Consider the following 20,513-nt stretch of genomic DNA (forward strand, 5'->3'; position numbering starts at 1 on the left):
AAAGCTTGCCACGCTGGCTACCTCTAGCGTTCTGTAATACGCATACCTGGTCGGAGAACACAGAGATGATACGGCAAATAAAAAAGCCCTTTTGGATCTAAGTGCTAATGAAACCCGCGCCCGAGGCGGCGCAGGGCGGGTGCAGCAGCCGAGCCCCGAGGACGGGGGCTGCGGGCGGACGGGGCTGGGGCCCGCGGGTCCTTACCCGGAGAGGCCTGCTCCCTAACCGCCCGGTCTGTAACGGGCTCTGCAGTTAGTGCACCTCCGCGCCCTTCCCTGAAACTGCGTTTCCCCCGAGAGCCGCCGACAGGAAGCTGTTTTAAACGTAAAGTGAAAACCCAAACCGCCCCCAATCCGGGGAGCGGCTCCGTAAACCGTGGGCCACCCCAGCTCGGGGACGTGGGGCAGCGGGCTTTCGAGATGAGCGAGCCCTTCGTGAAAGGCCGAGAGTGCGGCGGAGCCCGCGCCCCCGAACAAAGGTAACTCGAGCGCGGACACGCCCGCGCGGGCGCTCCGGAGGCTCCAGGACGCGCAGCGCCCAGGTGACGGCTGCCCTCCGGGGCCGCGCCGTCCCGCTGCTGTCCCGGCGGCCCCCGTTCGCGGAGAGCGGGCGCTGGGCCCCGCGCGCAAAGGCAAGTCAGAAAACAGAAACGAGCCGACAGTGGTGGGACAAGGTCACTCCTCGGCTCCAAGAAGCCCCGCCTCTGGAAGGGAAGTGGGGACCCCGTCCCGGGACACGAGACGCAGAAGCGACAACGGCTCGACCCCGTGGAAACCGGCGGCTGTCTGAAGGGCACAAAACGTGTCTCAAACAAAAAGCACCGGCCTGAGGAGTTTTTCCTCCCTTCCCTTCGCGGTCGTCAGCCTTTGTCGCGACAACAAGCCCACTCTCGCCCGGCGCGCTCGGAGCGGGCTCCTCCGGGGACGCGGCTGCCCGGCGCCGGCCCGCGAGGTCTCACAAAGGGGCCGCGGGACTGTCCGGGAGGCGGGCGCGGCGAGGCCGAAAGCAGGGGCCGGGGGCGGCCTGCGGCCGAGCCCCGACGGGGGGGAGGGCCCCTCCGGGCGCGGGCGTTGAGCGCGAGCTGCCCGCCCGCCCGCTTACCTGGCTGGGACGCGGCGCCGGCGGCGGTCAGACAATGGAGGCGTCCAGCGGCGGCTGCGGTCCGCGCCGGGGGCGCCAGGGGCCCCGCATCACCTGCGCAGGGGGCTCGTCGGGCTCCGCCGGGACGCCGGGCGCTCTGAAAAACACACCGTCCCACCATGCAGGAGGCCCGGCCGCCGCGCGGCCATTACCGCCTCTCCCGGGACCCGCCTGGAAAGGCTCCAAGGCGCGGCTTCACGGGCTTCGGAAGCCGTGTCGCTCCCCCCTTCCCTCGGCGGCAACAACAATGGAGCCCGGCCCGGGAATCCGGCTCCCGCGGGGCCTCGCCCGCCCTAGCCCCTGCCGGCGCCGCGCACCGGGCCGCCATCTGTGAGCCCCGCTCCCCGCACCCGGCGCGGCGGGCCCTCGCCGGCTCGCGGAGGCCCGAGAGCCGGCTGCACCGCGCAGGGCCTGCCCGGGGGCCGCCAGGCCGCTCGGAGCGGCTCCGACCTTCGCCACCGACGCCCGGGGCCGGCCGCGGCCCGAGGCCCATCCTCAGCGACGGGCTGTTTTTCTTTTCTTTAATGCACTCCTCCTCCTTCCCACCGCGAGCCCGCTCCCCGCGCCCCCCGCCCGGCGCCCCCGCCGCGGTCCAGCAAAGAAATAAAGGGACTGCAGCCCGGCCGCCCGAGAACTCACTCCAAGTGAGGGGCTGAGGCGCCCCAGGCCGCGGGCTCCGCGCACCCACCCTCCCTCTCCTCCGGGGACACCTCACAGGTGCGCCTCCGAGCCGCGCGCGCGCGCGCTCCGCACACCCAGACGCCTCCGGGGGACAGCGCGCGTGCGCACGCACGAGGCCGGCAGCCCCCGGGGAGCGACGGCCGCACGCATGCGCGCCGCGCGGCCCGCGCCCCTGCCCCCAGCCTCGCCCCGCCCCTCGGCCGCCCGCGCGCGCCCTCCCCCGAATCCCGGGCAGGTCCCGGGTACCCAGCCCTCGTCCCAGCCGCCCCCGCCCCCGCCCCGGCGCGCGCGCGCGCGCGCTCCCGCTCGCCGGCCTCGCTCCTCCTCCTCCCGCCCCGCCCGGGCCCGCGTTACCCAGGGCAACCGCAGTGCGGCCGCACCTGAGCTGTGCGCCTGCGTCCCACCCGCCAGACCCTCCCTCCCCTCGGTGCCGTCCCCGGCGCCGCCGCAGCTGCGGGAGGGGGGCGTCGCCCCCTCCTCGCCAAGTGAGTATCGATCGGCCTCCCCCGACCCCCCCCCCCCCCCCCCCGCCGCAGCCACAGACCCGCCGCCGCGCCGGCGCCTCGGCCGCCCGCCCCGTCAGCGCGGCCAGGCCTCGCCGCCCCGACCCCCGCTCCCAGCGTGCACCGCGGCGAGCGCCCGGGTGGGAGCCGGCGAGATGCGCGGGGCGGGCGGCGCCCACTGACCTCGCTCCGCGGCCGGGCCGGGGCAGGGCCGGAGCCGGGAGCCAGCCCCGCCCGCCGCCCCGCCCATGGGCTGCCGGCCCGCCGGGAGGACCGCGCCGAGCCGGGGAGCCGCCTGAAGGACCGCGACGGCCGCGCCCGCAGGTGAGGCGGGGCCCGCGGTGCGATCGCGTCCGGCCCGGCTCACCTGGCGGTACCTGCGGGGGGCTCTGCGGGCGGCGGGACACCTGTCCGGACGGGCGTTCTCGGAGGTCGCTGCTGAAGCCCCCGCGGCAGGGGGAGGGGGCCCCGCGTCCCAGCCCCGGGGCGCGGGGGGGTCCCCCGGCGGGAACAACTCGGGGGTCAACGAAGTGCTGGGAAGCAGGCAGAGCAAACGTGAGGCGCCGCGGCCCGTGCAGCGGCTCGTGCGGAGGGGACGCTGCCGCCAGCGCTGCAGTGCGGGCTGCGCACCGTGCGCGCCGCGCCCCAGAGCCCGTCGGACGCGGCCGAGAGGCCGGCCCGGGGTGCCCCCGCCAGGCCGGGGCGCGGGGCGCGGGCGCCGCATTGCGGGGAGGCGGCCGTCGGAACCCACAGCCCTTTCGGACGCGCTCTCCCACCGCAGGGGCGTCAGCGCCCTCCCCGGAGAAGGGGCTGTGCCCGCCGACCCGCGGCCCCGCGCGTTAGTGCCCCGCGGCCCGGGCCCGTCCTGCGGCGGGAGGGGCTCTCGCCGACCCTGGGTGACGCCTCGTCTGCGCTCCGTCTCCGCGGCGAGCGTCTCGCGCGTGTCGCGCGGCCCGGCGCTGACCCTCCGCGGGGGGACCTAGTCCAAGGCTGGAGACGAGGCTCCGTGGGTCTCGTGGCAAATGCGGGCGTTTCCGGAAGCCCACCCGCGGAGCGTCCAAGCCAGAATTGCTGGCTTTTGAGACCTTTACGCTGAAATTTTATTTAAAGAGCATTGCTACTATTTTATTAAGTGACTTATTTTTGCAGTCAATAATTTGCCTGCATTTTCTTGCTGTTGAATTGTAAGGGGAAAGATGCTAACATTTAAAGTGGTTTTTCCTCCCAAGATGTTTTTGAATTTATGTATTTCTTTTGGCTAATGTCCATCGGATGTGAAATATTTCTGATAGTGTTTACATGTACATACACACTACTAAAAAAAACCCTTAAAATGAAAGTTTATTATTCCTCTGCATCATGTTATAATTACTCAGTAAACTCAGTGCAGTTCTTTGTAAAATCCAAAGTACAGAACAGTTACCTGCATCAGGTTTTTGCTGTAGCGCATGTAAACCCATCAATCTAATAAGGCGCTTGGAACTTAGTTAATTTTAAAAAAATTAATTTTTACTTAGAATAGAAAATCACTTGGGTTCTTAACTCCATTGGCTATGGGTCTGTTAAAATCACTGTCTTCATCATTACTGACCTGGTGGAATGCATTTGCAACGATTCTGATGGTGATAACAGTGCTGACGCTTCTAAGAAATATTTTTATGTCGTAAGGCATTTTCTCGTGTCTGGAACAGGGTCAGCCATGAACAGTCTCGAATGCACAGCGGACACACACGTGTGCCAGCTGTGACGTGCTCGATGTCCCCTGAAGAGCCGGGAAGGGCAGCGTGTGCGCCCTCGTGGGCTGTGCACACGAGGGCGCAGGGAGTGGCTGCCGGGACCGACCTCCCGGACTAGCTGGGCAGGCGCGGGTGGCGGCTCCAGAGGTCACATCCCCAGCCAGGATGTCCGCACCTGCCGAAGGTGGGAGCAGGGACGCGACTGTGTCCTTGTCTTCTAGCAGCTCGGGTCTGGCGTGCAGCAAAGGCACCGTGCATCCGTGCATCCGCACGTCCTAGTCACTTCCGAGCACCGAGGAGGTGAGCAGCACTTAGGGACGTACGGGCCCAGCTGCCTGCCACACGCGCCTCCGGGGGCAGGCGGGCGGGACGGGGGTGGTGGCTGCTCTTTCCCTGCAGGGCTCCTGCGGTGGCCCGTCTGCAGTCTGCACGTCGCCCTGCCCTGGGAGAGGCCTTCCCCCGGACGCCTCGGTTCCACTGGACCGGAATGGGGCCACTGTGGTTCCTTTTCGTTTCTTAGGCCAGCTGCTGGGGTTGTGGGCACAGCGAAGTCCTCGGGCACCTACCTGGCCCTGGGGAGCTTTCATGGGGGCGAGGCCAGCCTGGGGTCAGAGGGTCCTAATCCTCCTTTACATTTGAATGGGGTTTCACAGGTAATGAAGTGCTCTCGCATTCAAGGGTTTGCTTAAGAAGACTTTAATTACACGTGATTTGTATTCCTTCCTGTGGCTTTGTTTTCTGTAATAAACATTTAATCAAGAGGAAAACTATCCTTGGCTGAGAAGGCAAACAGGAATCTTCTTTAACACTCTTTAAACACGGAATGATGTCATTCCTTTGAGAGTCAGCAAGTTGTGAATATATTGTTTTCTTAGCTGAAGTTATTTTTTAAAAGATACTGATTAAGGGCTGATTCTTGTGCTTGCTCTGCATTTTAGTTTCTGCTATTTCATTACTCAAACATGACTCAACTTTCACAGCCAACAGTCCCCTCCACCTACAGTAAGTGGCGTGGGACTGTTCCCGGTGTGTCTGCGTGATGTTTACACGTATGTTGGCAGCTGAAGGAAAACAGAGCCGGGGAGGAGGAGAGTTGCAGGGGACCGAGCTCTGTGTTTGGAGAAGAAAAGGACGTGACCTGTGTGTGCTGAGCCAGTCCTGGGGACGGCAGGCATGACGATCTGTCGGTTGTCACAGGTGAGGCTCCTGCCGCCTCAGCCTGCGTACTGAGGGGGGTGGCGAGGGTAGGGTGCGTCTGTGGCCGGGGAGCCAGCAGTTTCCGGGGGACACCAAAGCTCCCAGTAAACGCCCTCTGCATGGGGCCGCATCCGACCTCTCCGATTTAGGAAGCAGTTAGAAAAATTTTTCTGAATTAATGTACTTAACTTTTAAAAAACCTCTTAAGAACAGTTCTTTCTTTTCTTTTGAGGCAGATGGGTTAGTCTCACGCTTTTGTGCCTGGCGTCAGCCAGCTGAGTTTGGGTGTGACCGTTCCGGTTAGACAAAGACTCGGACTTCGTCGGAGCAAGGGAGACGTTATTATTTATACTTTATGTGCAAAGGGAAAACGTAAGAATATCACGTTCTTCTGGCCAACCAAAAAAAAAAAAAAAAAAAAGAAAGAAAAGAAAGCCTTACAAGCACGTATTTATTCCTTCAGGAAACAAGTCAGAGACGCCACCCTGGGACCCGGACGGCCAGTTTTCACGGGAGGCGGCCCGTGAGTGAGCAGCTCCAGAGGTTCAGGGTTACGCTGTCCGCCCGTGCCGCCGTCGCCGCACGGAGGCCCCCGCAGACCGCCTGCTCAGCCAGGACGCGGCGGTGGCTCCGCGCCCGTCTCCACAGGGGACGCGCTCCGCCTCGGCTGCTTTGTCGGGAAGGACTTCGTGAAGCGTCCGCTGTGGGGGGGCCTTCCCGTCAGTTAGCGCGGGGAGCGGGCCCGAGGGACTCCCGCGAGGGGCCCAGGAGGCAGAGGGACGGTGCATTGAACCAGGCGCGCAGACGCCACAGCCACGAGCGCGGTCCGTCACCCCGGTAGCCACACTGGCGGCGTGCAGGGCAGACCGGCAGCGCGCCTGGGGTGCCCTGCCCACCCCGCGTCCACACGCGCCTGTGACCCTCGGCCTCCTGCGCCGGGACGAGGGTGCATGGAGCGCCCTTTCTGCCCACGTTCTTGGGTAACTTTGCTTACGCGTTGCTAGCGCGCACAAGTTATAATTCCCAGGACTGAAAGCCTTTTAACTGCGCTGCTGTTCTTAAAGCTGCGCACTTAGCGGTGAGCGCCGTGAGAGCCCGCGGGGCCGTCTTCGGCGTAACGTGGGTGGTAAGTGACTGTTCTGTCCCCACAGACAAGAACGGAGCGGGGCGTTAAGGTGGGGCCCGTCCGCTTCAAGGCGGGGTCAGCCTCCGTCTTCGATACAGAACCCCCCTCCTCTCCCTGCGTGTCCTGGCGGGCGCAGCAGCGGCTCTTGGCTTGCAGATGTGCGTCTGGGGAGGGACGTGGGCTGTGTGGCAGGAAACAGACCTGCCATCTCCTCGCTCTGCGCTGTGACGGCATTTAGTGAGGAACCCCTTCCCATCAGGAAAGTGGTGGGGTCACTTCTGGCTGACAGCGGTCGTCGGTGTCACGAGGCCGCGGTGCCTGGACCCGGGTCAGAGGCGAGCAAAGCCAGGCTTGATCGTTTGAGGGCAAAGCCAGGCCAGTCTGTGTGTTTCGGGGGAGGCGAGGTAGCAGTGTAAGTCGGCATGAAGACAGCCAGAGGCGAGGCCTCGGAGGCGGCTGGGTTGAGTGCTGTCTGGGGGTGCCTGCGTGTCCTGCCCACGGTCATGGGGTAGGATGCCGGGCGGCGCCGGGCGGTCACTCATTCCCGGACCGTGGTGAATCCTGCCCCCCACAGGCTGTGGTCTGAGGAGAGTGCCCTTCCGAGGTGGCCCTGGGGCTGCCAGGACCTCGCTCTGCAGGCTGCCACCACCTGCCTGGCACTCGAGTGGAAAGCCGAGCACCCAGCCCTGGGCCCCAGAGGAAAACTGCAGGACGTCAGAAGTTGTTCCCTGGGTGAGGCTGGCGCTCCTGCCGGGGCTCCTGGGCGCACCAGTACCAGCTGCCCATGGGACAGTCACGTCCCCGCAGAAGGGGCAGGGCTGCTGTGCACCAGGGCACCTAGAAGTGAGCCTCGGGGCCCAGGCGTCGGGGCACCCAAGGGTGCAGTGCGCTGACGCCCTCCGCCGTCGCCCCCAGTGACAGGACGCAGCTTCCCCTAGCACATGTCTGCCATCGGGGGAGTACCCAGACGTCTGACAGGCCGCCTCCGTGCCCACGCGGTCGGACACGGCCCCGCCTGCCGGGATTTACACCCCTGGGGGGCGCGGCAGGTGAAGCAGCAGTAGCATCAGCGGGGGCAGCGGGCGAGCCCTCGTGGATGCCCCTTCCCTGGCCTGGGCTGCACAGACCTTGGGAGCGTTTCATTGCCCGTCGCTGCCTTGGTGCCGCTGTAGCTGCGTCTCGTGGCCCCAGATAAACGCGGCCCGGGAGCCCGAGTACACCGCGTGCGCCTCAGGACGCGCCCTGGCCCGCCCTGCCCCTCTCGGTGCGTGGTTAACGGGTTGGCTGCCCAGCCTGTTGTGATAGGCCTGTAAACGTCAGAAGACGGTAAACAATCAATGATGGTGTTAAGCGACGCCATCACCAGCCGCTCCTGGTGACGTGAGTGCTCCCCAGGGTTCTAGAATTCACGGAACAGAGTGTTCTTTAACTGGGAAATTCTAAACTGAAAGTAAAGCGTTCTCCAGATGGAATAAAAGCTTTGCGGCAAACTCCTGCTCGTCCTTGTTCTTCTCCGTTCGTCACAGACCAGAGAGAGGAGCCCCGTCCACGCTCGGCATGAGCGTCCCCTCCCTGCTTCTGCCTCCGCCGCAGTCCTAACGCGGGAGCCGGGCCTCAGCCTCCGCGTGGCATGGCCACCCCGGGGCGGCCCGCTCGTGACCGAGGCAGCTTCGGCAGTAAGACCCTGTATGTCACCAGCTGTGGAATGTCCCCAACCAGCCACTCGTTCCTTCCCTGAAGGGAAACTTTATTTCATTTTACGTGAAATGAGAGCTCGTTTGAGAGTCCCCAGAGGTCCTCCCTCCGCCTCTCTCTCCGGCCGTCAGAGCACCGTCCCCGCGTCCCCCGCGCTAAACGCACTGCAGCGGAGTGGCTGGGTGTCAGAGCAGAGGCTGGGTGACAGCAGTGCCTTTCCAACTAGAGAACCTTTTCTTAAAGGGTCCGCTCCAGCGGCCAGAGCAGCCGTCCCCAACCTTTTGGGCACCAGGGACTGCTTCAGTGGAAGACAGTTTTTCCATGGACGGGGCCGGGGGTGGCGGGGAACAGGAGGCGGAGCTCAGGCGGTGATGCCAGCAGCGTCCACAGACAGACGGATGGACAGGGAGGAGGGACGCTGGGGCCTCTGTGCTGGAGGGGGGTGTTCCTTCTCGTGGGTGCTGGTGATGGAGTCGGGACAGGATAGGAAGGCCCTGTGCCCACAGAGTCACGTTCTCGGGATGTGAGAAAGATGAACGACCCAACTTGAGGTACCTGCTGTGAAGACGAGAACGGGGCCCTGCGACGAGGATGACAGGTAGAATAACTGAGTTCCTCTTGCAAAGCGAGAACCGGCCGCGGCAGCCTCCAGGACGGGCATCTGGAGCCGAAGACACGTGTGCGGATGCCTCTGCGCAGGGTAGACACGTAGCTCCGGGCACAGCTGTCAGCGCTTTACAGCCGCACTGCCCCAGCACGGTAGCCGCTAGCCACGTGGGGCCACTCAAACTTTTTATTAATTCAAATTAGAACAAAAAATTCCATTCCTCGGAGACGCCTGCTGCCTTCAGGTGCTCAGGGCGGCCAGCTCACAGGGCCAGCGGCCACCCTGTTGCACAGCAGAGAACAGACGGGTGTTCCATCGTCGCACTGCGTCCTGTTGGAAAGTGCCTCTTCAGACAAACTCGCTGAGCTTCCCAACAGCCCTCGTCAGGTCGGGGCCGTGTCCCCATGTCGCAGAGAAGGAAAGGGAGGCGCAGGGAGTGGGACGTGACCTGCCCGAGGCTGCCTGGGGGACAAGTGGCAGGGCGGGGTCCAGGGCCTGGGGTGTTCCGGCCCCACCATGTCGCTGCAGCGCACAGGCGAGTTCAGGTCCTCTCAAGTCCACTGTCATCTGCATGGTGGCTGTGGGGAAGGTCACGCCTTGCTGAAGCCTTGTCATTGGGTGCCTTGAGATTCAGCTGAAATTCTGAGCCAACGGTTAGACCGTTATTCTGGTTAAAAACATAGGTCTGTGTTAGCACCATCTCTCCCTCCTTAAAAGGAAAAGCGGGAAGGGGGCTCCAGAGCACCAGGACAAGACCCAGTTTGTGTGTGATCTCAGCGAGGCAGGTAACCCAAGCCCTGTGCCTCAGTTCCCAGAACGTACCCGCCTCGCTGAGCTACCAGGGTGCAGTGTGGAGAGCGGCTGGCATGGTAGCCAGCACACGGCCCGCTCAGGAAATGGCCGTCGGCCCCGTCAGCAGCCTCGTTACCGCGCCGTCTGCAATGGCCGCATGGGGACGGGACGGTCCAGAACATATGCTGAACAACCAGGACTGACTCTTCCCAAAGCTACCATGAGACCTTCTGGTGCCAAAGGCCACATTTTGGAATTGGGGACCTTGTCAGGAAGGGCTGAGGCCGAGCGGGTTCCAGCCTTTGGGAACAGGTGCACATTTAGCGCATACAGTCAGTGCTGGTAAGCTGAGGCAGGTGTCCTCCTCCTCTGAGCTTTAGTTCTATACAGAATGGGCAGACTCATACCTGCTATGTATGATTATTTCAAGAACGAAGTGATCGGCCTGGCCGGGTGGCTCAGGGAATTAGAACACCATCCTGCATACAAAAGGTTACAGGTTCAATCCCCGGTCAGGGCGTGTATGGGAGGCAGCCAGTCTGATGTTTCTCTCTCACTGATGTTTCTCTGTCTCTCTCCCTTCCCCTCTCTCTAAAACCAGTAAACATTTTTTAAAGTTAAAAAAAAAACAGAAGTGGTTATGAGCCTGGCACATAGACCCTTGGTAATGGCATAATTATTATTCTTATGAATGATTTTCAGCTCTTCACGATTAAAAAATGCCTTTGAGTATCTCCTTGCCCAGATGCCTTAGACTGACACAGGCTGTGCGAGGGCAGAGCTGGGAGAGGCGGGAGAGACGGTCGTCCCACGCCATTACTGTTGGCGCACTGTGACTGCGATGGCGACACCCACGGCAGCAGGGAAGAGCCAGCCGAGAAGCATCACGGGAACACATACGTCAGCTGTCCCCTGAGGTGGAGGCCACTCCACACCCTTCCCACAACCAACAAGAAGAGCGTCTGCCCCGTAGGACCCCAGGAGACCGTCCTGCCCGTTATGCGAATTGGGAGGAAAACAAATTCCACGGGTGCTCGACGGACCGAGAGAGTTCACCAGGGTTGGCCCAACCAGAAGGAGCTGAAACACCCAAGCCAAGGACTTGGGACTTCACGTGGGAACCCTGGACCCTCTAAACCAGAGTGCTTAGGTGCCCAGCATGCGGGTGCTCCAGGGGCCCCTGTTAAGAGCAGCTGAATAGAAGTGGGCCCTGAACGAGTGCGTCACGGACCAGGGATGATCGTAACCGTGGTGGGAGGTCGGGGTCGTGTGCAAGAGGAAAGTGAAACCAAGGCCTCTTACAAACGGGACAAATGACAAAACAGGGGCCTTCCACGAGGTGAACATCAGTAAGGAAGAGGCTGGATTGCATCCCATCTGAAAATTCTTGAGTGTAAAGTCCAGCTGTTGTTTACTTTGCCCAATTTCTTCTGCTTTCCTCCCACCGCTGACAGGTAACGTATGAAATGTATTTGTCCTTTTTTCTTTTCTTGTTTTCATTTTTTTGTTGCGGTCCTGCACCAGTGGCTCATTTCTCTGACGCGGTCCGAATCTAAGCGGCACGCACGGCCCCGCGCGCCTCGCGCCGTCCTCACGTCTGGCCCTCCATGCGCGCAGCTTGCTCTGAGCCCTGGACCTTCGTCACGGGGCTTTGTGCGGGGCTGTTCTCCTCCCTGGGAACCTAACGTGCCACGCACTGAAGAAGGAGAATGCAGGGTCCTGGGAGTTCCGTCCTTCCGTGACGTCATACAGCAGCATTGTGAGCGGGAAGAGGTCTATGGGAGTCATCAGTGAAGTGTACCTGATGGACGTGCCCAGGAAGCTCAGGGAAGGACATTTAAACAGGCAAGTCATCTAAGTCAGGACCGTCAGATCACTAGATGGAAGGTCAAGGGGCCACGCAGCCTTAGGTGGCCATGCTGAAGCCGTCAAAAACCAGTGCTAGGAAATGAAGATCTAGGTAAATGCCTTCTGCAAAGAATAAGTTTGCCTCCCTTAGAAAGTATGGGTACACAGCTGTTACTCCATAGAAATGCCGAATGAAAACAAGCGGTATCAGTTATCACCAGCATACAGGTAAGTACTAAAATCCAATGGCTGACTTCAGTCACTGCATAGACGGACCCCTGTTGGAAGGTTTGAATAATTTCAGAGATCTCTAGTGCCCTCCCAGTTTAAACTCTTCTGAAATAACTAGTGTGGACCCATTCTGTAGACGGGCACGTTGGAGGAGGGGGCTTTTTCCTGCTTGCTTGCCCAGGTGAATTTAATGCTGCCTAAGGTGACGTGGCTGGAGCTGGGCAGAGCTCTTCTGCATACGTCACAGGGTAAAGTCTCTTTTTTTCTGTAAGTGATAATCAGCTCAGACACCCAAGAAGGACATATCTACGAATGTCCTGTCGGCGCGAATGAAACAAGGAGAGGGTGGCTGAGTCTGAGTGGACAGAACCTCAGTGAATGCTGCATCTCTTTTCTGCAAACCTGTACTATAAAGTAGACCCACAGAAATGGATACGAGCGGCCCCGTCAGTGAAATCAGGTGAAGTGGTTCATCTGCGGGGCAGGCCATAGAGAGCGATGTCTTTAAAGCCGGTGGACACAACTCCCCCGCCCGGGAAACCCAGCTCTGATGGTGGCCACCAGGCACGAAGAGAGAGCAGCGCCTCCGTGGCGCAGGTGGGGAGGGCAGCCCGGCTCTGGGCCGCTCTGTCCTGACTTGTCACCCAGGAAGCAGTTAACGTCGGCAGGAACACCAGGCAGCCGTAGAAACGCAAACCCTGCCCGACCCGCGTGCTTCCCTCCCGCTGACAGGAAAGCGTCACAGGTGGAACTGCCGGTGGGTGAGTGATGAGATTCATGTCCCGAACTTGTTGGCTCAGGATCATCTCGGCAAGTGACAAGCTCATTAGAGGTTCAGTGGTCTCTCTTCAGCTGTGAATGTTTTCAGCTGTAGCTTATGAAAGGGTGAGAGGAGGCTGCGGGGTGGTCCCCAGAGGGCAGTCATCCCAGGGCCGCCAGAAGAGGGCGACCAGAGGACAGGCAGCACCACACCCCCTCTGGCCCCTGAGCCGCCCCCTTCCCTGGAAGGCGCCCCTAAGACTTGCCTTTTGAAACAGCAAGTGCTGAGCTGCCTCTGGACCCCATCATGCCCACCTGCAACCCCTCCTTATCCGGAGACGGGGTGCTGGTGCCTGGCCTCCGGGGACAGGGCCTGCCACGGGCGTGGGCATCATGACTGTTAAGTCACCCAGTTTCCTAGGAGGCTGGGCACGCCCGGAAGCACCCTGCGACTCCAGACCAGGGGCGCGCACGTGTTCGCCCGCCGCGGCCTGCACGGCCCCACAAGAGCCGTTCTGAGACGACCTGAGACACAGACCTGCTTTCTTCCCGGGACGTCTTCTCATGGAGGGGCTGAGCTGCCTCCACCGTGTGCAGACACCTCACGTGGTTTTTAAACAGAAGCTGAGGAGAGACTCGAAGTCTGAGATAGTGAGACTGCAGGGAACCGCGTTAATAAACCCACCGTGCAGGCTCCGGTGGCCGCGACTTCCCAGACTGCCCTGCAGTCGTGTCGTCACGGCTGTCAGCGCCCAGGGATGGTTGACCGCCTTGTGCCGTATGACGGACAGTGTCAGAATTATGGGGACGTGTCAAGCGTGTGGTCAGGGTTGCTCAAGAGCGCCTCACAGCTGTCCCCTGCACACCCTGGGGACACTAAGTGGTCGCTTCTCTGACCTGCCTGCCGCTCACTCTGGTCCTGCCGACCGACCACAGTGCCGGCACCCAGGCCGCCTGCAGCGACAGAACCAAGCACACGACGCCACTGCCGGGGGGCACTTAGTGGCCGTCTTTCTGGAGAGAGATTGCTTTCTAATTGTTTTCCTGATTATAAAGTAATATATGTTCAACATTACAGAAGATTTAGGTCAAGCCAAAATAGAAGTTTTAAAAGTGAAAGTTACCCACAACTCACCATCAGAGATAAATGCTTTTAAGCTCTGCTGTAGACCCTCCCAGAGCTTTTAACCTGCTCACACGTACAAACACGTGGCGTTCCACTTCATAACGGTGTTTGTCCTTCTTACCAGACGTTTCTGTGGCGATTGCTGAGTGCCTACGGTTTCTTGAAATGTGTCCCTTTTCTTGATGCCATAATCACTGGGGACTCTCCAGTCTACTGGCTGAATTTCTTAAACACATGAGCAAAGGGAAATTGCAGGGCCCTCCACCTTGAACGTTTCTTCAACCAGGACGGCTGTGAGTTCAGAAGAACATCAGTAACCGTTTCCAAGACGGCAAGTTTCCTTTCCTCTGAAAGCTGCTGGCTTAGGTTTAGAATTGATGGCCTCATTAGCCTTGGACCTGTTTCAGCTTCTGTAAAGCATTATGGATTGTTTCAGAGCAAGAAGTAGGTTTCCCGGCCCCGAGGGCATCTTGCCCTTCCCCGAACGGCTCCTCTGCAGCGCGATGGAAGCCAAGGGTCCGCAGAACGTGCTTCTGTTGGCTTTGTTTCCCCTCCTGAAGCAGCCGGCACGTATGTGCTAGTTCATGTCCACACTTGGATGACGTCCAGGAAACGCCCCACTGTGTGACTGCCTCAGTGAACGCTCCGGAGAGGTGTTTAGGGGACTGCTGACCGACAGCTACGTACAGTGACACAGCTAACACTGAGCACTCGCCGTGTGCCAAAGTTGTGATTGCATTTAGCACTTACCACCACCCTGTGAGTCAGAGGTCACGGTGCAGGTGACAGGAGCGCACTCCAGTGTAGCCGCAGACACGGTCCAGCCCTCAGCAGCCTGTCTGTCCTGCTGTCTCCATCCCGCCGTGTCCCGCAAAGCTTGGGCCTCCACTTCTCATCTTGCCAGGGGAGGGGTCGGCCCAGCTGACAGGGGGTTCTCTCCACGCTCAGCATTTTCCGAATCCATGACTCTGCTTGGAAAACCACCTCCCTGCCAGGAATCCCCTCTCCTGCTTGTACATCTTGTCACCACGCCCGCTGCCTTTGTGCCCTGGCCAGCCTTCACGTCCTTGCTGCCACTTCTCTGCTGCAGGACGCTGGAGCAGCACGGGGGGTCCCCACGAGAGCCACAGAGGCGTCTCTGCCCCAGGCGGGGTTGGGATGCCGCAGTCCGCCAGGTGCCGGCTGTGCCGCTGCGCCCCTCGTTCACAGCATGATGGCTTCATGGGAATGGGCATCACTGATTCAGGACCAGAGTCTAAAATAGCCGCTTATAACTAATTCACCGCTGCCCCGTGGCTGCTGTGTGCTGTTTCTTCAGACACTAAAATTATTACCCTACTTCGCGGGCTTTGTGTGGAGCAGAAAGGTAAGGCTGCCTTTGCCCGCACAGGAGCAAAGACAGTCCCCGTTTCTGAGCACCCAGCACCTCGTCCCTCAGCGCCGGACCACGGCCTCCGGTCTGAGAAGCGTGACCGGGCGCTGCCGTGTGGTCCTGCCTCCGGCGCGTACAGGATTGTGGGGTGAGGTCATGTTCCAGTCAGTGCTGCAGCCTGGCTTTCTGATGAGTGCGGCATCATCCTTGTCACAATCACCACGCGGCACGCAAGGAAGCAGCAGACCGTTATCCAGAGGCCGTACGTGATGGGTGGGTCCAGGTGTGCAGGAAGAATGGCCGTCCCCTGGGCCGGGCTGGGGGTGGTTTGCCAAGGACGTCCCAGACGGGGAACAAGGTGCACTGAGCCACGCTGGGGGCGGGGTGACAGACGCCTGGGTGAGAGGACAGCTGTGCTGATGGCGCACCGGGTGGCAGGGGGCGGGGCAGTGGGCCCAGGCCAGGGCGGGACACGCAGGGCCTCCAGGAATGTGGGGCCCGGTCCCAAGAGCACCCGAGAGCGGCGACGTGATAGCTGCGTTTGCAGACGGACGCGTAGGCAGCCTGTGCACGCCATCAGGAGAGGCCTTCGTGAAAAAGCAAGGGGGGGCACCGCGTCTGGCTTGGACTCCTCCCCGCCATCACCCCGAGCCATTTCTGGGTGCCCCGACAGCCTTACTGCTGACTCAGCCCCACGGTCTGCGGTGTCGGGCAGCGTTTCCGAAGGGGGAAGAGGGCCAGGGTGCAGGCTGTGCTGCCGTGGGCTGAGCAAGTCACTGTGAAGTGGCTGATGGCGCCCAGCAGCGCTGAGGGACAGAACTGCAGTGCCTGGGGACAGACGCCGCCGCGACACAGCCCGCAGTCGGGGCCGTGAGCCTGCCCTGTGACACAGGCAGTGCCGTGCTTGGCACGCTGCGCCCCGTGGCTTCGTCCTGCGTTGCCGGCGGCTCGCAGCCGCGATGGGGTGGAGGCCTTCGCCCAGCAGGATGCGGTGTCACGCGGCAGGCACCTTGCGTTCCTGCCGTCCCCCAGCCACCACATGGCCCTCTGGGGCGGGGCCGGGGGCGCGGCTCCCTCTGACAGTGCCGCAGACGGGCTGCACTAGGCCTCTCAGGCCCGACGCCACTTGTCCCGCCAAATGACCTCTGGGATTCTGCCCTGCCTCCTTGGCCTGAAAGGGACGTTTCTGTGGCTTCCTGCATGTCACCTTAGTGGAACATGGACTCATTACAATGATTGTGTCGCCGGTACATAAGAAGTGAAAACGTCACCTTTTAAGTGGCAGCAGCTTTCTGTCCTCAGGAGTCTGTGGCACTGTGAGCCTCTAAGGACATGACTTAGTGGTCTGGGTGCCCCTTGGAGGCGTGACTTGTGTCCTGGGGCCTAAGAAGGCCTTCATGTCCCGTGTGTCTGACACTGGAGAACCCCACACAGCGGCACCGAGTGCGGAGAAGGGGAGACTGGTGGCAGGGGAAGTCACTCGGCTGAGACCCTGTCCCCGCCTGTCAGCGCTCCCCGGAGTCCTCGAGCTCATGCCGCTGTATGTGATCAGTAACCACCTGGTTCCTGTTCCCAGGCAGCCGCCTCCCAGGACATGTGCCCGTGAGAGGGGGCAGCGTGGGCCCGTTTTGGTTTCTGCGGTGACGACGGGGAATTAGTGAATGACAGGCTGAGCCCGGCCAGCATTGCTGACTCCCCGCGGCAGTCAGAGCGTAAATACTCAAGTCACATTTACTTCGGGGCGGGTGGAACTTCATGCTGCACCCTGGCTGGACTGGGGGGCCGCCGAGGGGACAGTCCTCGCCCCTCCCTGCCTGCCTGGTGGGCGAGAAGCCAGCGTGTGCACACCTCCCACGCACTGTTAGTGCTGCCGGAACTTGCGACGTTTCAGTGCATCACGTGCGCTTTGCATGAGGCAGGCCTGTGGGAGCAGAGGTTTCCGGTGCACGGCCGCACTGGGCAGGCTGGCCCCTCGGCTCGCTCGTCCAGCAGGTGCTGGCCACGGGCTTCCCGTGTGCCCGGTGCACAGGGCTCAGGACACCGCGGGGGCCACAGTGGTGAACTGTTCTTAGTTCCAGAGCTGGGTGCAAATCTGTCATTGATCTTCCAAGAGCAAAGCGTGGGGGTGGGGTGTCACCAGCATGGCGACGGCGCCTGGTGTGTGATGGTTTCCAGCGTGGTCCTCCCGCGTGCTGCGCACTGGGAGCCCTCCGAGAACTGGCATTTCCTCAGAAGGGCTCTGACACAGCAAACAGGATGCCCCCGCACGGCTCCACATGGATGAGACTCGCTCGGAAAAGATGGCCCACTTTCCGGCCTTCCGGCCTCTGGGCGCGCAGGGCGTCTTGCTTCCCTCCGGCGGCCATTGCAGGAGACCGGTGGGCTTCACCACATTTATCGAGTTACAGGAAAGGCAGAGTCTGAGGCCGAGCGAGCGGCTGACTGTGGGCGACTGAAGTCACAGGGAGGAGCTGAGGCAGGGCGTGAGGACAGACTCCAGCCTCCTGCAGTCACCACGTGGCCCTGCGAGGCGCTTCGGGAAGTTCCCGAGGAGGGCTCAGCTCTGGAATCTGGGACTTTCCTCTGAGACTTCCCCACTCTTCCTCCAACTTCTAGCTGTGGCCTGGGCTAGACACCCTTTTGAGGACATGTTCACCATGTGGCAGGTGCCAGCTGTCCTATGGGGAGGCACTAGCGCTTACCTGGTCAGGGGAGTCCTCCGGGAGGGACTCTGATCACACGTGGTCTGTTGAGCTAGTGTCAGTGGGGAGGCGGGATCTGCTGTGTCCCTCTGCGTCCAGAGCCGCTGCCTGAGACCCCGCAAAGCCAACGAGAGCAGTGGGCAGGCAGCATCCTCTTCTTCCCTGTGGCCTCGTCACCAGGGACAGCGACCAGGCTGTGTTTCCCGCAGGTCACCCGGATGCCAGCATGGCCGCCGCAAACCTGGAGAACCAGCTGCACAGTGCGCAGAAGAACCTCCTGTTCCTGCAGCGGGAGCACGCCGGCACGCTCAAGGGCCTGCACGCCGAGATCCGGAGGCTGCAGCAGCACTGCACAGGTGCCGGCCGCACCCCCGGGTGGGGGGGGGGTGCTGGGGAGCGGGACCTGTCCTCAGGCAGCTTCAGCGTGGCTGCCTCACCAGGCCAGAGAGAGGGTCCTCGCTGCTCTCTGATGTGGGCACCCATTGTCACAGCCTACGTGCCTGCCGCACCCTGCCCTGTGCCTGATGGGCGTGCTGGGAAGAAGGCTGCAAAGCCCCTTCTTGACACACTACGAACTGGAAAGATCAGAACGCAGTGGTTAGAACTGGCAGTGCGCTTTGGAACCTCTGACCGAAGCATAATGGAGCAAAGCAAGCTGTGCGCTGCTATGGATGATGGGATGCACTCTAGGGGAAAGGAGGGTCCCCTCTGAACCCAGTAAGGACGGGGGCCGTGGATAGTTTCTGTCGCTCTCACACTTGCCTCTAACCCTGACCTGGGCAGGACTCGCTGGCTGACCGGTTCTGTATTTTCCAAGCTGACAAAGCATTTGAAAGGCACCGTGACCACACAGTTAATGCCTGTGGCTTCTTTTTCAGATTTAACATATGAGCTGACCCTCGCAAGTTCGGAACAGACAGGTAAGAGCTCCCTCCCTGGACGGTGACAAGGGCGCCCCTCCCCGCACTGTCCCCTGGGAGAAAACGCTCGCTGTGCAGAGCTGGCCACAGTGTGGTCGGAGCTCCAGGAGACGGGACGCCCACCCCCAGGCCTTCCTGCCTTGGCAGTGGGGTCTCACCCTGGGCCCTGGGCCTGTGCTTCCAGGAGATGCGTCTTCCAGAAGCAGCGAGCTGCAGAAGAGGTGCGAGGAGCTGGAGGCGCAGCTGAAGGCCCAGGAGAAGGAAAACGCCGAGCTGCTGCGGGAGCTGGAGCAGAAGAACGCCATGATCGCGGTGCTGGAGAACACCATCAAGGAGCGGGAGAAGCGGTACCTGGAGGAGCTCAAGGTGAAGAGCCACAAGCTGAACATGCTGTCCAGCGAGCTGGAGCAGCGCGCCGGCACCATCGCCTACCTGACCTCCCAGCTGCACGCCACCAAGAGGAAGCTGCTCAGCTCCAGCGGGACCTCGGACGGCAGCCCGTCGGGGAGCCCCGTGGCCAGCTACAAGCCGGCCCCCCCCAGGGACAAGCTGCCCGAGACGCCCCGCCGCCGGATGAAGAAGAGCCTCTCCGCCCCCCTGCACCCCGAGTTTGACGAGGTCTACAGGTTTGGGGCCGAGAGCCGGAAACTCCTCCTGCGGGAGCCGGTGGACGCCATGCCCGACCCCACCCCGTTCCTGCTGGCCAGGGAGCCGGCCGAGGTGCACCTCGTCAAGGAGAGGCCCCTGGTCATCCCGCCCATCGCCTCCGACCGCAGCGCTGGCCAGCAGCACAGCCCGGCGCCCGAGAAGCCGCACAGGGTCCACGTGGGCGTGGCCCACCGCATCCCCCACGGCGCCGCGCCGCAGGCCCCGCCCGAGCTGGAGACGCTGGCGGTCGACCAGGTGAACGGAGGCAAAGTGGTCAGGAAGAACTCGGGGACGGACAGAACTGCGTGAAGCCTGCCGGGCGCCCTTCCCCCTCGGCTGCCCATGCACTGTGATCACCGCGAGGGAAGTCTCACCCGCCCACACCTTGTCCTTTAGTTTCATGCATGCCGAACCGTTTTCAGACCTGCCAGCCGAGTACTCCCCTCCCGCTCCACTGCTGTCTCACACCAGAACGTGACGTGTCCCCGCGCTGCAGATGCCTGTGTGCTATCCGCCGTGGCCAGCACCCGTGTGCCGAATGGCTTGCTTCTCAGCCACGCCGCGCCGCGTATCTTAGCGTGCTCGGAGCGAGCGCGGGCCGCAGGCTGCATCGCTGCTCAGCGTTACTGAGGCCAGACGGCCAGCCACGCGCCTGATCAGGTCAGAGCCACACACACTCCAGGGCAGCCCTGCCCCGCCCCCCGACCTCCTGCAGACTTTCTCCGCGACGCCCTGGCCCAGCGGCTGTGTCACAGGCCCTAAGAAAGATGACAGAGCTCCTCCCAGCACCACAGCCGGAATGGGTGTTCCCGTTTTGTGTTAGCTTTCTCCAGAATGTTCCAGATCCCAACAAACTTAATTTTCTAAACCTGCCTATGTTCTGTTTTGTGTCTTTTATTAAACCAGCGGGGGGTGGGGTGGGGGGAGTGGCTGGGAAGCAGGGACAGCAGCGCCTCCCATAACTGTCACATCATTGTGCAAACAGAGGGCTCGCCTGGGCGCACGCTGGAGGGGCTGGGGAGCGGGGGCAAGGGGCTCACTTCGGGAAAGAGGCGTCTCCTGTCCTCTCGCTGCCCTAGGACATTCTGTGCTGCGGAGGTTGCGGCACAAGCTCCTCTGGCCCGTGACTGCCCTGTCCCACCCTGGAAGCGTAAGGCCATTCCTCCCCTCCAGACGGGCCCCATGCGCGGAAGGGACACCAAGTAGCCGCCAGTCCTGGAGGCTGTGAGTCTGTGCCCCACCCACACAGACCCAAACAGGGTGGGGCTGGAGCTGCGGCAGGACTTAAGACACCAAGCTCAACAGCCTCCCCCGCACGCCAGGCCAGAGGCAGAAGAGCGGGGCTGGAGGGCCCAGGAAGGGGAAGGAGTGGCTGGGTGGCCCTGGGCTCTGCCTGGCCTGGCCCCGTGGCCCCGGCCCTCCGCACTCC

General features: G+C 61.9%; 2 protein-coding genes across 9 annotated transcripts in view; one reads left to right on the forward strand and one right to left on the reverse strand.

Annotated features, from left to right (window-relative positions):
* The window catches only part of ZNF664 (zinc finger protein 664), a 79,304-nt gene extending 77,349 nt beyond the window's left edge, over positions 1-1,955 (reverse strand). For 6 of the 8 annotated variants that reach the window (XR_016514153.1, XR_016514151.1, XR_016514150.1 and 3 more), the window contains exons 1-2: positions 1,781-1,955; positions 1,103-1,238 (exon numbers count right to left, since the gene is read on the reverse strand). The gene's annotated coding sequence lies outside the window, so the exon portion shown is untranslated. The remainder of the gene's footprint in view (positions 1-1,102; positions 1,239-1,780) is intronic. The other 2 variants (XM_090292008.1, XM_090292007.1) reach the window with 1 other exon arrangement.
* A 514-nt stretch (positions 1,956-2,469) lies between these two features.
* Positions 2,470-19,956, forward strand: CCDC92 (coiled-coil domain containing 92). Its single transcript, XM_090292479.1, has 4 exons — positions 2,470-2,649; positions 17,726-17,872; positions 18,395-18,436; positions 18,621-19,956. The coding sequence occupies exons 2-4, from the start codon at positions 17,743-17,745 to the stop codon at positions 19,391-19,393; spliced, it is 945 nt and encodes a 314-aa protein (XP_090148605.1). The 5' UTR covers positions 2,470-2,649; positions 17,726-17,742; the 3' UTR covers positions 19,394-19,956.
* The last annotated feature ends 557 nt before the right edge of the window (positions 19,957-20,513 follow it).

The sequence above is a fragment of the Furipterus horrens genome, unplaced genomic scaffold, assembly GCF_987537825.1.
Source record: "Furipterus horrens unplaced genomic scaffold, mFurHor1.1.pri manual_scaffold_11, whole genome shotgun sequence".
Lineage (NCBI taxonomy): Eukaryota > Metazoa > Chordata > Mammalia > Chiroptera > Furipteridae > Furipterus > Furipterus horrens.

What these genes read in the sequence shown, in the direction of transcription:
- CCDC92 (XM_090292479.1), top strand. Translation starts at nt 17,743, where the DNA reads ATGGCCGCCGCAAACCTGGAGAACCAGCTGCACAGTGCGCAGAAGAAC. An exon ending in GCTGCAGCAGCACTGCACAG is followed by an intron (nt 17,873 to 18,394) that starts GTGCCGGCCGCA and finishes CTTCTTTTTCAG; the next exon opens with ATTTAACATATGAGCTGACC. An exon ending in CGCAAGTTCGGAACAGACAG is followed by an intron (nt 18,437 to 18,620) that starts GTAAGAGCTCCC and finishes CTGTGCTTCCAG; the next exon opens with GAGATGCGTCTTCCAGAAGC.